Below are 14057 nucleotides of genomic sequence, written 5' to 3' on the forward strand. Positions count from 1 at the left end.
CCGGGCTGAGGGACTCCCCCCTCCCCCCCGAGTGCACAAATTTTTGTGCACCGGGCCTCTAGTGTGTATGTATGTGTATATATATATATATATACACACACACACATATATACACACACACATATATATACACACACACATATACACACACACATGTTGTGTGTATGTGTGTATGTGTGTGTGTGTGTGTGTGTGTGTGTGTGTGTGGCTGGAGGAAGAGAGAGAATGAAAAAGCCTAGTTTCTCATATCCAAAACCTGCCTTTAGAATTGGTCAATTGGCTGTGAATCATTTAATACCATCTGAGCCTCATTTCTCCATTTGGTCTGGGAATGCACCAACTTGCTTTTGGATTCCAGCTCCACTTGATAATTCTTTTTCTAGATCAAGAGCACGCACGCAGGATAAGAGTTAGGAAGTTCTGCTTTCTCTCTGGCCACTTTTGAACTTTATACCATCCGTTCCAGAGCGGAGTGTGTGATGGCCAATCCAGCTCTGCTGAGCCTTCACATTTCATTAAGGACTTCTCACCAAGGAACCAGAAAAATTCTGGTTCTGTGAAGCCATCATTACCTTACCAGTTGTATGTGTGGACTCTCAGAGATTCTGTTGAAAAGTTATAGAAGCTATTCGGATGTTCTCCATTTCCTTAGATTCATGACTAAGTCAGTTTAGAATCATCAGCACTGCCCCTCTCATAAAACACAGAACTAGAGAGGGCATGGGCATGGTCCCCGTCACTTCATCAGGGCGTCCCATGTGAGCCAGTTGTATCTGTGTCTGCTGGGTCAGAATCCCTCTGTCAGAGACTCCCTGACCCTGATCCAGGAAGAACCATAAGCATTCCTTGTTCTGCTTAAACCATGGGTGTTCGTAGGGAAAAGCCCAGGGACTCACTTTTAGCAGCCTCAGGGCAAAGACTACTAAATGTGAGAATTAGTGAAACGATTGGTAATTTAGAAGAGAAGTCAATGTTTCTGACCAACATGAGTTCTTGAACTCTGAGCGCTAGAACTTTAGAATTTGTAAACACTTTAGCAGAAAGCCTCGTTTCCTTTTTCTTGTTTTCCTCTGCCCCTCAGAGAGGCTGTCATGATGGGTGAGGTTTAAACCCGTTCCTGTCAGCGCAAAGACAGGCCTGTAAGAGTAAATTCCAGGGCATTCGATCCTCATTGATCAGGGTCAGGCTGGGTAAACCTTTACTGATAAGGTGAGAGCTCCCCTTGTTTTACTAGCAGATACTGAAAGTCCCGGAATTCACAGTCTTCTGGAAACTGTATACATGTGACTATAGGGAAGACCATTCTGTGGCTGTGGTTTGGCATTTGCTTTCTCCTACCATGTATGCTGAAGAGTTCCAAATGTTTTTCTGGATCTTTTCCCTCTGCTATGATCCATGTCTATGTTTCTGACTGCCCTCTACACATCCCTTATCTTGATGGGTAGGCATTTCTAACGTTTAACAGGCCCAGAACTTAACTCATTGCCCTCAGCCCCCAAACTTGCCTTATCGCCTGTATTCTTTATTTCAGCTAATAACTTCTTGTTCCCCATAGAATGGCTCCTAAACTGAAAGCAATGCATTTTACATCATGACTCACAATGCCTGTGCGCACACACACAAACACACACACACACACACACACACACACACACACACAAAACCTAAACTGAGATTTCATAAAACATTATGTATTTTTACCATGTATGTTGCCCTCTGATATTTTCTATGTAATTTTCTCTTTTGAAAAAATGCTGATGTCAGTACTCTTAAATGAAAATTTACAATCCACCAATGAGTCATCTGTAGTGGGAAAACCTGAAACAGATAAAATTTAGTTTCCTTGGATTTGGTTCTGGCCCTAGCCTCCCTGGCATCCTTCACACTGTTATTAGACACATCATTCATTCATTCAGTCTGTCAGTTGGTATTTACTGAGTGTATGGGACACGGTAGGCACTATGGATCCAAAGACAAACACTATGGTCTCCCCTCTGCAGTCCAGGGTCCAGTGAGAAGACAGATAGTTAATCTAACAATTTATGAGACAGTAGGTATGTCTTACAGAAGTCTGCAAAACGTCCTCGGAGACCACAGAGATCACCCCATGCAACTTGGACCAGAGAATCCAGACGTCTTTCAGGAAAAGATCAAGCATGAGCTGAAGCTAGAATCGGAGATAGGAGTTAACCTGACCAATTAGGGGCAGGACATTCCAGAAGAATGTACTTTCTCCAAATACCCATGTTGTTCCAGGGCCTGAGCAACATGGGTATTTAGAGAAAGTATTTTGACATAATCTTTTCTTTTTAACCAGAATACTTTCCTGCATTCCCTCCCTTTCTTTACTTGGCCAACTGTCAGTCAGTGTTCCTTCTCCCACTAACCGATCCTCTCCAATGTAGCTTTTCTCCCCGCCCTCAGGTAGACCCACGCAACCCCCTCTTTGGGCTCTCACCTCCCTCTCCCTCTCCCTCTCAGAGAGCACTTATGCTGAAGGCAGGTCATCGGTGCCTTTGTTCATCTGCCTCACCAGAGCAGGAGCACCTCATGGCGGAGCCCAGTCTCATCCCTCTGTCTTCTGTGATAAACAGTAAATCCTAGTCCAGTGAAGAGATGAACTAGTAAAGGAGCAGAGAGATGTGCAAGCCACAGCACAGGGGTAGGGTGAAGCTGCTTAAATGAATATGTACAAGAGTTTTTAGCATATCAAAGCATGTTGTTTTAAGATTAAAATGGGCCGGAGGGAGATGCTTATTTACAGATGTGGTAACCATGTTTTAAATGTTGATGGCACGCGGGCTACAATTTTCGTATGTGCACTGTTTTATTTGTAAAAGACTATTTTTGGCTTTTAGAGAATACCAGTTTTTCTTTCTAACTTAAGAGTATCTTGGTGGTAGAATTTCTTAGTTGATTAATATAAATGAAATTCTGATACCGGAGACAACACACACCCACTTTTCCTATTGCACAAGTACCCTATCATCTCTAACCATATATTTCAGCCAAATTGTCTCCCAAAAAGGCTTTTATAAGAAGCAAAATTGACTTTTTTTAATTGATTTTTTTTTTAGAGAGGAAGGATAGAGAAATATAAACATTGATTGGCTGCCTCCTGCACCCCCTACTGAGGTTTCAGCCACAAACCTGGGCATGTGCTGTGACTGGTCGGTGACCTCCTGGTTCATGGGTCGACACTCAACCACTGAGCCACACTGGCAGGGCCCGAAATTGATGTTTAATACTTTGTTTCCTTTGGCCACTAGCTGCCAAGTTTGTATATCCTGTGCCCATTGTCCCAGGAGTTGTAGGCAGGAGACGAATTGGAGACCTGGAATCTCAAATTCCTCTTGTTTTGCCAGCTTCTAGCTTTATCTCTTGCCATTTTTAACCTCTTTGACTCTTTGTGCTGGTTCATGATGGTTGGGGTTAGGGCATGTGGCATTGATTCCTGTGGAAAAAGTAGGCGGACTAGGTTCTCCCACATGGCCAGCGCCTCCCTCGCCGGACCCCGTGTCCTGTGGGTGCTCTGAATACTGTCTAATAGGGACATAGGGCTTGCTGCAGGCCAGGTTCTGTTCTCACCACAGATGAGGGAGGTGCTCTTACCGCCTCCAGTTTACAAATGAGGAGGTTGATGCTCGGTGAGTTGATTTCTTGCCAAAGGTCCTATAACTAGTAAGTAAGTAGAGGTGCAGGGGGTCTGTCTCCGGGGTCTGAGCTCTCAACCCTTCAACTCCACTCTTCTCAGTCGGTGATAACCATGACCATGGAGTGTAATAGTCATAGATGGTGGAGTTGGAAATTCAAATGAAGTGTAAAAATGCAGGCCCAGTTATATGGGAGCTGGAATTGCCCTTTAATTCCTTTAACCAGATCAAACGTTGTGGTGATAGAAAAGCACACAGGGAAAGAAGGTAGAAGTGCGGGTAAGGAAAGGAAAAAGTCCAGGGAGAACAGTATTTTGGGACGAGGAACCTATGAATCACATAATTAAAGATGTTAACTGTAATGAGCATATGGCCAGTAGAGAAGCGAGCCTCCCAGGCTGTCCATCCTGCTTCTTTGAAACTGCGATGCTCAGACAGAGGATGTGGGATGAGAAATGACAGATTCTTAGAACTGTTTAATGACTAGACATCTGATACCGGAGTGAAGGACAAAAGCTCATGCAAGAATCATGAGGGGCATGGGCATACTTTATTCAGTTCCATGAAGATGATAGCTTATTGTTTGAGTTCTAAACCTACTTATTAAGTTTGGAGTTGATAAAATGCAGCCGATTTCACTTGTCTTACCTCATTCAGCTGCATATGTTAAAGCACAGACATTCATCTTGGGTGGCTCTTTAGCTGGGTTTGGGTTTTACTGAAATAAAATTCCTGGCACACGATAATGGAAAAGAAAAAAAAATCCAGAGTTTCATCATATGCAGTGTACTGGAGAATTTTGAGTGCTTTGGAAATAATAAGTCTGTTTCCACAATTTCCTGCTCTCCACTAGGTTCTTGGAACGCCAAATGAGGACACTTGGCCTGGAGTTCACTCTTTACCACATTTTAAGCCAGGTATGTTTCATTCATCTCAAATGACTAAATGCTTCCTATATGTAAAAGGTGAAGATATAAATGTTCCCCCTCAAACTCATATATCACCTTGAAAATTTCTTGTTACTTCTGTCATTGTGTATTCTACATATAAATGGAGTTGTCTTTTATTTTCACATTTTATGTTTCTTGTAAAGATAGAATAAATGATATCCCTCAGAAGAGATTTTCATCATGAGGGTTGTAATTCATTTGACTTGACAGGCTAATCTTGAAGCAAGCATTCATTTCATTATCAGCTAGGTTAGCATCTATGTCTATAAAACAAAATTGAAATCGGGGTACGACAATCTGTGTGACTCCCTGTAATAATACTAAGAAAAGTATTCATTATAAAAAGGAAAACATCACATTTTGATTTCTTTTTTAAAAACTAGCAACTTATGGTCAGTGAATTTGAGTTTAAACAGATGAAATGTTCTGAATGTCCTATTGTACAGCATTCAGTCTTTTTAAATGTAAAATATTTAAACACCTAAACGGGAAAATCTGAGAGAAAAATGCAGTACTTGTAAAAATGAACTGTCAGGTTTTTGCTCACCAGGAGGTGGCAGTCAAGAAACTTTCAACTTTAATGATTATATTAAACAGAAGAAGAATCTCAAACTTGGTCTGTTTAACTTTTATAGGAGGGATGAAAGGTTTGCTATTGGAAATTTAATAAAAATCAGTGAAATGAATTATTGTAAAATGATTCTCTTCTTGGTTGTTGGGTTTTTATTTCTTAGTTACAAAACATGTATTATAAAATGCAGACCCACCATAAAATTACTGAAAGGGATTTTATAGAAGATCTAATAGTTCATTATTTTATGAGGGAAAAGAACTATGAATAATTTCTGTAATTGGGGCCAAGTATATTCTTTTTCTCCACTTCCTCTCTTTTGGGGGACCATCAAGAATAAATTATGACTGAATTTGCAAACTATTTTTATTCTTAATATTTTTCTTCTGAAAGTATAGAGTGTGTACTGAGAATTCTTTTATCTTCTTTAGTGCCCAAGGACTCTCTGTACTTTTACTAAAAATTTTACTAACTTCTGTGTTCTAAAAGACTATAGCAACTTAACAATTTAGATGGATTTTTATCTCTTCCTTTTTTCAACTGAGCAAGAATCATCCTCCAACTGCTCCAGTTGTTCCTAGTGAGTCTAAGTGAGAACACAGCCCTTTGTAAATGTTCTAAATTTGGGCTCTTAAAGAAGGTTAGTATCTAGCTTATAAAGTCTGAAGAAATAAGACAAAGGAGACTGTGAAAAAAATTAAATGAATAAAGATGGGTGCAGAAAGAAACAATTAAGATCGGTAGTCATTTGGCCTGCCAAGTTTCTGCACTAGAAAACATGAAGGAATTTGTTGATTTTGGCGTAAATAGAATTTATCTTCCTCAACAGCCTACAAAAGCATTTATCAAATGTGTCCTGGAAAGTAAAATGATGTAGTAGAAAATAAGCTAACAGATTGAGAACTGCATGAGATCAGAGACTGCACATAATACCTATTTTGATGTTCAACAAATGTTTGTTTCCCTGAATTATATTGAATTAGAGGCTCAGGGCATGAAATTCGTGCACGGGGAAGGGTCCCTAGGCCTGGCCAATGATCAGGGCCGATCAGGGCCTTCTGGCTGCCGACCAAGGCCTTCCTACTGCTGGCCAGGGCCTTCCTTCATTCCATGCCACCACCTGGTGGTCAGCGCACGTCATAGCGAGCAATCGAACTCACAGTCGAACTCCCGAGGGGACATTTTGCATATTAGCCTTTTATTTATACAGAGGAGTAAGACAGACATTACTTATGTGACTGTTTTGATAGATATATAAATTAGGACATATATGTTTAAGTTATTAATATGATGTACAGGTGTCACTACAGATATATGGTACATAATAGGTCAGGGGAATCCAGAAGAATAGCATGTGCAGATGGTGTAAGGCATGGGAGCTGATAAACAAGAAAGATGTTATGGGCCAAGCTGGAGGCTTGAGGATGAGAGAAGATGTGGGAAATGCTCCCTGAGTTGGCTTGAGAAAAGTCAAGGGAAGACAATATATTAGATTGAGGCAAAGGAAGCCAATCTATGAGTCCTTTCATGCAGCCCAGTAACCAGACCATCAGGGGTCCTCGTCTCCCCCAGTCTGGACCTCATACTCCAGGGAAGAAGATGCACATTCCAGGAGGATAAAGGGATCAGTGGTAGGTCCATCAACCCTTCACCTCCTTACTCTGCCCCACAGCATGCCCTGGAAAGTCTGAGGGAAAACAAAACATCTGAGCCATGAGGACATACTTTGTTTTGTTTTCTTTGATAGACTTTAATTTTTTTAGAGCATTTTTGGTTCATAGAAAAATTAAGTGGAAGGTACAGAAATTTCCCATATATGCCTTTCCCCATATATGCACAGACAACCTCACCATATCAACACCCCCACCAGAGTGGTACATTTGTTACACTGATGGACCTTCGTTGACATATCAATATTATCCAAAGTCCATAGTTTTCATTAGGATTCATTCTAGGTGTTGTATAGTCTATGGATTTGTACATATGTATAATGACATGTATCCACCATCATACTATCACACAGAGTAGTTTCCCTGCTCTAAAAATCCTCTGTGCTCTGCCTTTTTATTTCTCATTCCCCCCACCCCCTGGCAACCACTGATCTTTTCACTGTCTCCACAGTTTTGCCTTTTTAAGAATGTCATACAATTGGACTTATACAGGATGTTGCCTTTTCAGACCGGCTTCTTTCACTTAGTAATATGCATTTCAGTTTCCTTTATCGCTGGGGTCCAGCCCCAGCGGGTCCAGGGGTCCCCAAAGGTGTGGACGGAGTCGGCGAAGAAGGAAGGACACGGAGACAGCGTTCAGTTGATCAGCAGCCTAGCCAGGATCTCCAGCCAGGATCTCCAGAGAGGTTCTGGTTAGGATCTCCAGCCAGGTTCTGTGTCCATGTTCTCTTGCTAGGTTCTCCAGCCAGGTTCTCCAGCCAGGTTCTGTCCAGGTTCTCCAGCCAGGTTCAGTCACCAGGTTCTAGTCAGGTTCTCTTGCCAATTTCTGTAGTCAGGTTCAGTCCAGGATCTTTTGCCATGTTCTCTCGCTAGGTTCTGTCTCTAGGTTCTGAGGCCAGTTTCTGTCCAGGATCTTTTGCCATGTTCTTTCCAGCGAAGTTCTTCTGTCTCTAGAGAACGTTCTGTGTAGGTTCTGTGCCTAGGTTCTGTCTCTCTTGGTTCTGACTTCTAAGTTCTGTGTCTTTCTGTCTTGTTACATCTGTATTTATACCAGTTGATTCAATCCTATCAATCTCTATTACAAAGGTTAGGGCGTTTCTTATCTCCATTCCAGGGAGTAAAGATTATGTAGCTTAAGCATGATTGTTCGTAGTTAAAATGATTAATTACCCGCCTGGCACTTAGTTGAGGGGTTTTATTCCCTCCCTAACTTCAGGGGAAAATCCCTACCTGGGGAAACAACCTTTCTCAGAGAGGAGACCTTGGTTAAAACACATAGTGCCAAGAAGGTGAGCAAACATATTAAGAACAGTATGCCATATATGCCAGGTCCCTTGAAACAGCAAGGATGGACTGGCTCCCGGCACTTTATGTCTCCTCATGGCTTGATAGCTGATTTTTTTTAGAGCTGAATATTCCGTTGTCTGGATGTTTATTCACTCACTCACCTACTGAAGGACATCCTGATTGTTCCAAGGTTGGACGGTTATGAATCAAGCTGCAGATTGTTATGTGGATAGAAGTTTTCCGTTCCTTTGAGTAAATACCACGGAGTGTGATTGATGTTTTGCTTAGTTTTTGAATAGGTCATAAATTTAAGCAACTCAAGATATCAAACAATACTGAGAGAAACAAAGCCTCCCATCTACCACTTCCCCAGCATCACTGCCCCACCACAGGCTCCATTTTACTAGTTTCTTATGTTCCTTTTCTTTATGTAAATGAAATAAATTATAAAAGTATATTTTTATGGTTCGAATATTAAACACAGTTTTGGCCTTGCTTTTCTCACTAATGCGTCCTAGGGCTTCCCATGCAGAGGAGGCCTGTGAGCTCCCCTCTTCTCTTACAGCTGCACTGTTTCCCATGGCATGGATTTAACCTGTTCCCCACGTATGGACATTTGGGTTGTTTCTAGTGTTTGGCTATTATAAATATTAAAACCTGTAGATAGGCACATACAATACACATTGCATGTATGCAAGAATATCTGAGCAATAAGTTACCGGATGTAAGGTTAAAGAATCAATAAGTACTTAAGGCTATAATTTTGAACTCTTATGTCGGGCTGTTGTCCAAAGGGATGGTACGAGCTGGCTCTGTGACCAGCAATAGTACTGGGTGGTGAAGAGTACTTGGAGGAAAATAGAGCAAGAAATGGGCTCAGGCAATGCCAGGAAAGGAGGTGATTTATAGTTTTAAATGGTAAATATAATCAAGGAAGGCCCCACTGAAAGATGACATTTGACTGAAGGACATGAAAGAGCCATCAAGAGATGGAAGAAGGAACTAGGAGAAGCTCCAGGGCGGTCTAGTCCTGCTCTCTGCTTTGTGAGGTGAGGGCCTGAGGTCAGGATGTTGCAGGACGCCCGGCGTTAGTGGAGCGGTGGAGTGGCCCAGCTCTCCCTGGGTTTCTGTTCATCCTCCCTGTTCCAGTGCACGTCGCGGAAGATCCTGCTGCTGCATCTGAATTGTGATTTCTCCCTGACCTTCTTCTACTGAACATTATTTCTTGACTCAACCTTCTTTTGTTGTTGTTGTTTGCAAAGAACTTTACATTTTATTTTTCAATTCCAGTTTACATTTAATATTATTTTGCATTGGTTTCAGGTGTACAGCATAGTGGTTAGACAATCATATACTTTACAAAGTGGTCCCCTGATATTCCCACTACCCACCTGGTACCATACACGATGCCATACAATATCATTGACTATGTTCCCTATGTTCTTTATGGACAGTTAGTTTATAAAGAACATTTCAGAGAAGTAGAGAAGATCTGATCTCTGTATTTAGTAAAATACATCAAACCACAAATATCACTTGGCATTAAATAGTTTGGCCCTGAAATAACATGTAGATTCCATGTCTGATACTTTCAATCACTTCTTAAATGCTTCCAACAAAACAGGCATTTAACAGCTATTGAATGACAAATTATTATCCAGGAGTTTAAAAAGAAAGGCACTGTAAAATTCGGGGGTGAGGGTGGAGGGTGACGTAGGAAATGATCCCAGACAAGAAGCAATTAAAAGCATGTAATGGCAAGTCCTGGCTTGGGAGAAGTTACTCTCACACCAGTTGGCAGTAATATCATAGGGACAGCTTTCCCCCCATAGGTCCTTCGCTGGCCGAGGACTTGATATGAAATGTCATAGATACGGCCAATGCTATAACATGAAAATAAGAAATAGCCAAAAATCTTGATAATCACTCAAAAATGTAAAATACAGCAATCCTCCTTGTCCACAGTGTTTTCTGCATTTCAGTTACCTGTGGCCAACTGAGGTTTGAAAATATTAAATGGGAAATTCCAGAAATAAACAATTTATAAGTTTTAAATTGCATGCCATTCAGAGTAGCGTGATTAATTCTTGGTCTGTGCCTCTTGGTCCTTCTCTGTCCTGCCTGGGGCATGAATCATCCTTTTGTCTCATGTATTCACAATGTATACCCCCCCTGCCCAGTAGTCAGTAGTTTATCATTTACTAGACTCTCCTGTAATCTAGTGCTTATGTACAAATAACTCTTATTTTACTTACTAATGGCCCCCAAGGTTAAGAGTAGTGATGCTGGCAATTCAGATATGCCAAAGTCAGTACCATTAATATCTCATCATTTACACAAAATATCAGTGGCCAAAGAAGTGTACCCCACTCACGAAGGTGGGAATAGAGAAGAGAGGAAATATTTTCTGAATAACTAATGTCCCCCACTAGGTCTTCTAACTTAGGACACTTGTTGTCTACTCCTGGCTAAAATACATGAACCAAATTAATTTCTGTTTAAAATAATGTTGATTTTAAAATCCCTTTAAGCCGTTTTCTTAGGGCTTTATGACTATGGGGTAATAACACGCTAATAGGTGAGAGAGAAAAAATCTTGGTTTTCATTACTTAAGATGCAAGTAATATTTTAAACACCCCCCCCCCCAGTATTCAAGTCAGATAATAGGGTGATAAACTGATTATGAATAATTAGCTCAGTTGTAAAATCTGATGAAATTTTCTTCCCTTACATATGATCCAGCACTCTCAAAATACCATTGTAGATAATAAACAATAATGTTTGTAATCGGGATTCTTTTAAAAAGACAGAAGTATGTGTGTACAGAGATGCTTTTGACTCTAGCAGTGGTTCTCAACCTATGGGTCGCGACCCCTGAAAATACATCCTGCATATCAGATATTTACATTATGATTCATAACAGTAGCAAAATTACAGTTAGGAAGCAGCAACAAAAATAATTTTATGGTTGGGGGTCACCACAACATGAGGAACTGTACTAAAGGGTCGGGGCATTAGGAAGGTTGAGAACCACTGGCAGAGCCATCTTTGTAAACCCAATTAATAATCTCTTGACTGTAAAGAAGGACAATTGGTACTCTCTCAGAATGCCAGCCCTTGCTCTCCACTAGGGCATTGAAATCACCGAATTACATACAAGGAGTTTTCTAGAAGAGCAATGACGTGTCTGTGATTTTTATGCATTTCTTTAACTGTTGCCTCAAGAAGGATATTTAGGGTAGCTTAGCATTTATCCTCCCTAGAGTAGTACTGCTTTTATAGACCACATGTCTGCCTTGTCCATGTATAACATAACTGTGCCAGATGCTCAGCTTTTCACGCATATTAATAAAGTTGTGGCAGTAATAATAGCTAACAAGGATTGAATGTTTATTATGTGTCAGACACTCTTATTAGCTCTGGAGTTGTATTTTCTCAGTGAACATGCATGGCTAACTATTTAAAGTAAGGACTGTTATGAGCCCTGTGTGTAATATAGGAAAACTGAGGCACTGAAATATTTTTTTGAAGTAATATGTCTAAAGTCACTAGAATTGGAAGACATTTGTGGGGGATGTCCTGTGTACACAAACAGGTTTGGTCTCCTAGACTTGAAAGCATAAGACACGTGAAGCCTGTGGAAAGAGCATTAGGAGTAAGGAGAATATTATTTGTGTGCTTAGGTTTTTAAAAATAGGCTTCATTTCTTAGAGAAGTTTGAGGTTCACAGCAAAACTAAGCAGAAGGTATAGACCTTTCCCATATGCCCCTGGTCCTCACACATGCACAGCCTCCCCCATTATCAACATTCCCCACCAGAGTGGTTCATTTGTAATAACCGATAAGCCAACATTGACACATCATTATAACCCAGAGTCCATAGTTTGCATTAGGGTTGCATACTTGGTATTGTACATTCAGTGGGTTTGGTCAAATGTGTGATGACATGTATCCATCATTATAGAGTTACACAGAGTAATGTCACTGCCCTAAGAAAATCCCCTGTGTTCTACCTGTTCATCCCGCCCCCTTCCTGAGCCCCTAGCAACCACTGATCTTTTTACTGTCCCCATAGTTTTGCCTTTTCCAGAATCTCATATAGTTGCAAGTGAGATTTTTATTGCTGGTTAAAGGAACTTTGATTTGTTTGTGCTTCTTATGTATCCCAGCTCTTTGGTAGCAGTAGACTGGGAGTAGAGACTGGTTCAGCCCCTGCCACTAGCCTGCTTCAGGGCCTCAGGCAACTCAGCCTTTCTTTTTTCTTTTTTCTTGATTCCAGAGAGGAAGGGAGAGAAAGAAAGAGAGAGAAACATCAATGATTAGAGACAGTCATTGATTGGCTGCCTCCTGCCTGCCACCTACTGTAGAATGAGTCCACAAGCCACACATATGCCCTGACCAGGAATTGAACCTTGATCTCCTGGTTCATAGATCAACGCTCAACCACTAGGTCACACTGGCTGGGCCAACTCCAACTTTCTAACCGCAGTTCACTTTCTTGTCACATGAAATGGCTAGACTACCTGATTGCTCAGGTCCTGTCTAGCTCCCACTTTCCTGGGAAGGCTCCGAGTGCTGCCTTCCTGATCTCTTTCCCCCTTTGCTGAGTTGAATGGAGGGGTGGGTGGGGACACACAGAGAGTGAGACACAAAGTCTCCTTTCTTTTCTGGGAGCTATAAAGAATCATCCTGATTTGTGAATAGTACAATTTAGACTTTAATAAATGCCTAACTGATTAAACTTGACCTCTCTAGAGAAAATGTCTTATGGAAAGAGAAGTGTTCCCTGACGTTTGGGTTGGGAAAGGTGTGGATAGTTAGAAGACTTCACCTGGGAATATACACTCCCAAACCCACATATGTATGTACATTAGAAAAACCAAATGCTGTCCGAAGTCAGAGTGTAATGAATATAATAGAATATTTGTTTATGAAAGTTGCTCAAAGGTTACTCATTTTAACATGCACACCATTGGGAATTGGAGGATGGTTAGCTGCAGCCAGGGCTGGGCAGGATGCTGCAGTTTCCTGGTTTCAGGGCTGAAGATGACTGTTAGCATCTGGGGAAGCCACTCTGGTGCCAGCTACAGGGCAATGCAATTCTGGTCAGTGTGAACATGTCACATCAGAGCTTCTCACTGGTAACACTAGAGCTGTCATATCTCAAGCATAAATTTGGGGGATATCAAGTGTTTTAAAGCTGTGAATTGCAACTGTGCAATTTCTAAAGTGCCCTGTTTGGATCTCTGCGCTTTTGGGGGGCTGAGATATCTAAAATCCCCATATTTTGGAACAAGCTTAGCCTTCTATTTGGGGTAAACCTTCTTCTACTGTACATGAATTCTGCTCTACTTCTGTTCTAAGCGCTATAGATGGTTTCAATTCAGCTATTATAAATCTTGATCAGAATATCAACTGAAATGTTTACTGCTAACCTGCTTTTCCTATAATAAATATATAAAGGCAAAATCTTGTGAACACTTGTAAATATAGTTTTCTCCTATTGATATTCCCTTAGTATTGGCTCCCGTGACATAGGCTACTCATCACTTTATGTTTTGTGCACTGTTCTATTTACAGTGCCTAGAACAGTGCCTGACAAGCAGCAGGCACATGATAAACATTTGCAGAATGAGTAAGAGAATGAAAGAATACTCATGCCTTCTATCTTGAAGAACCTAGATATATTATTTGTTGCATAAATAAGTAACTAGGGTGACTGTCTGAAATGTCACCAGTGATTCATGACTATGTTCATTGTTCACCCTTATAAAGGACTGGAGCCCTTTTCTTCTATGAAAGTAATCTTGAGAAAGGCTTCAGGTTCCACACTTCAGCCAGGTAATAGGATGCCCACAGCTCTTTGCTTCTATCCTTACTACTTGTACAAGCTCAGAAAGAAAAAGTAAATGCATTTTTTAAATAT

At 41.0% G+C, this 14057-nt stretch overlaps 1 protein-coding gene across 2 annotated transcripts in view; it reads left to right on the forward strand.

The window, feature by feature from the left end:
• CDK14 (cyclin dependent kinase 14) overlaps window positions 1–14057 on the forward strand; it is a 532130-nt gene that overhangs the window by 391020 nt on the left and 127053 nt on the right. For both annotated transcript variants that reach the window (XM_059712254.1, XM_059712255.1), the window contains one exon: window positions 4507–4570. In XM_059712254.1, coding sequence (XP_059568237.1) covers window positions 4507–4570 — 64 coding nt within the window. The remainder of the gene's footprint in view (window positions 1–4506; window positions 4571–14057) is intronic.

Source organism: Myotis daubentonii, chromosome 10, assembly GCF_963259705.1.
Source record: "Myotis daubentonii chromosome 10, mMyoDau2.1, whole genome shotgun sequence".
In the NCBI taxonomy this organism is placed as follows: domain Eukaryota; kingdom Metazoa; phylum Chordata; class Mammalia; order Chiroptera; family Vespertilionidae; genus Myotis; species Myotis daubentonii.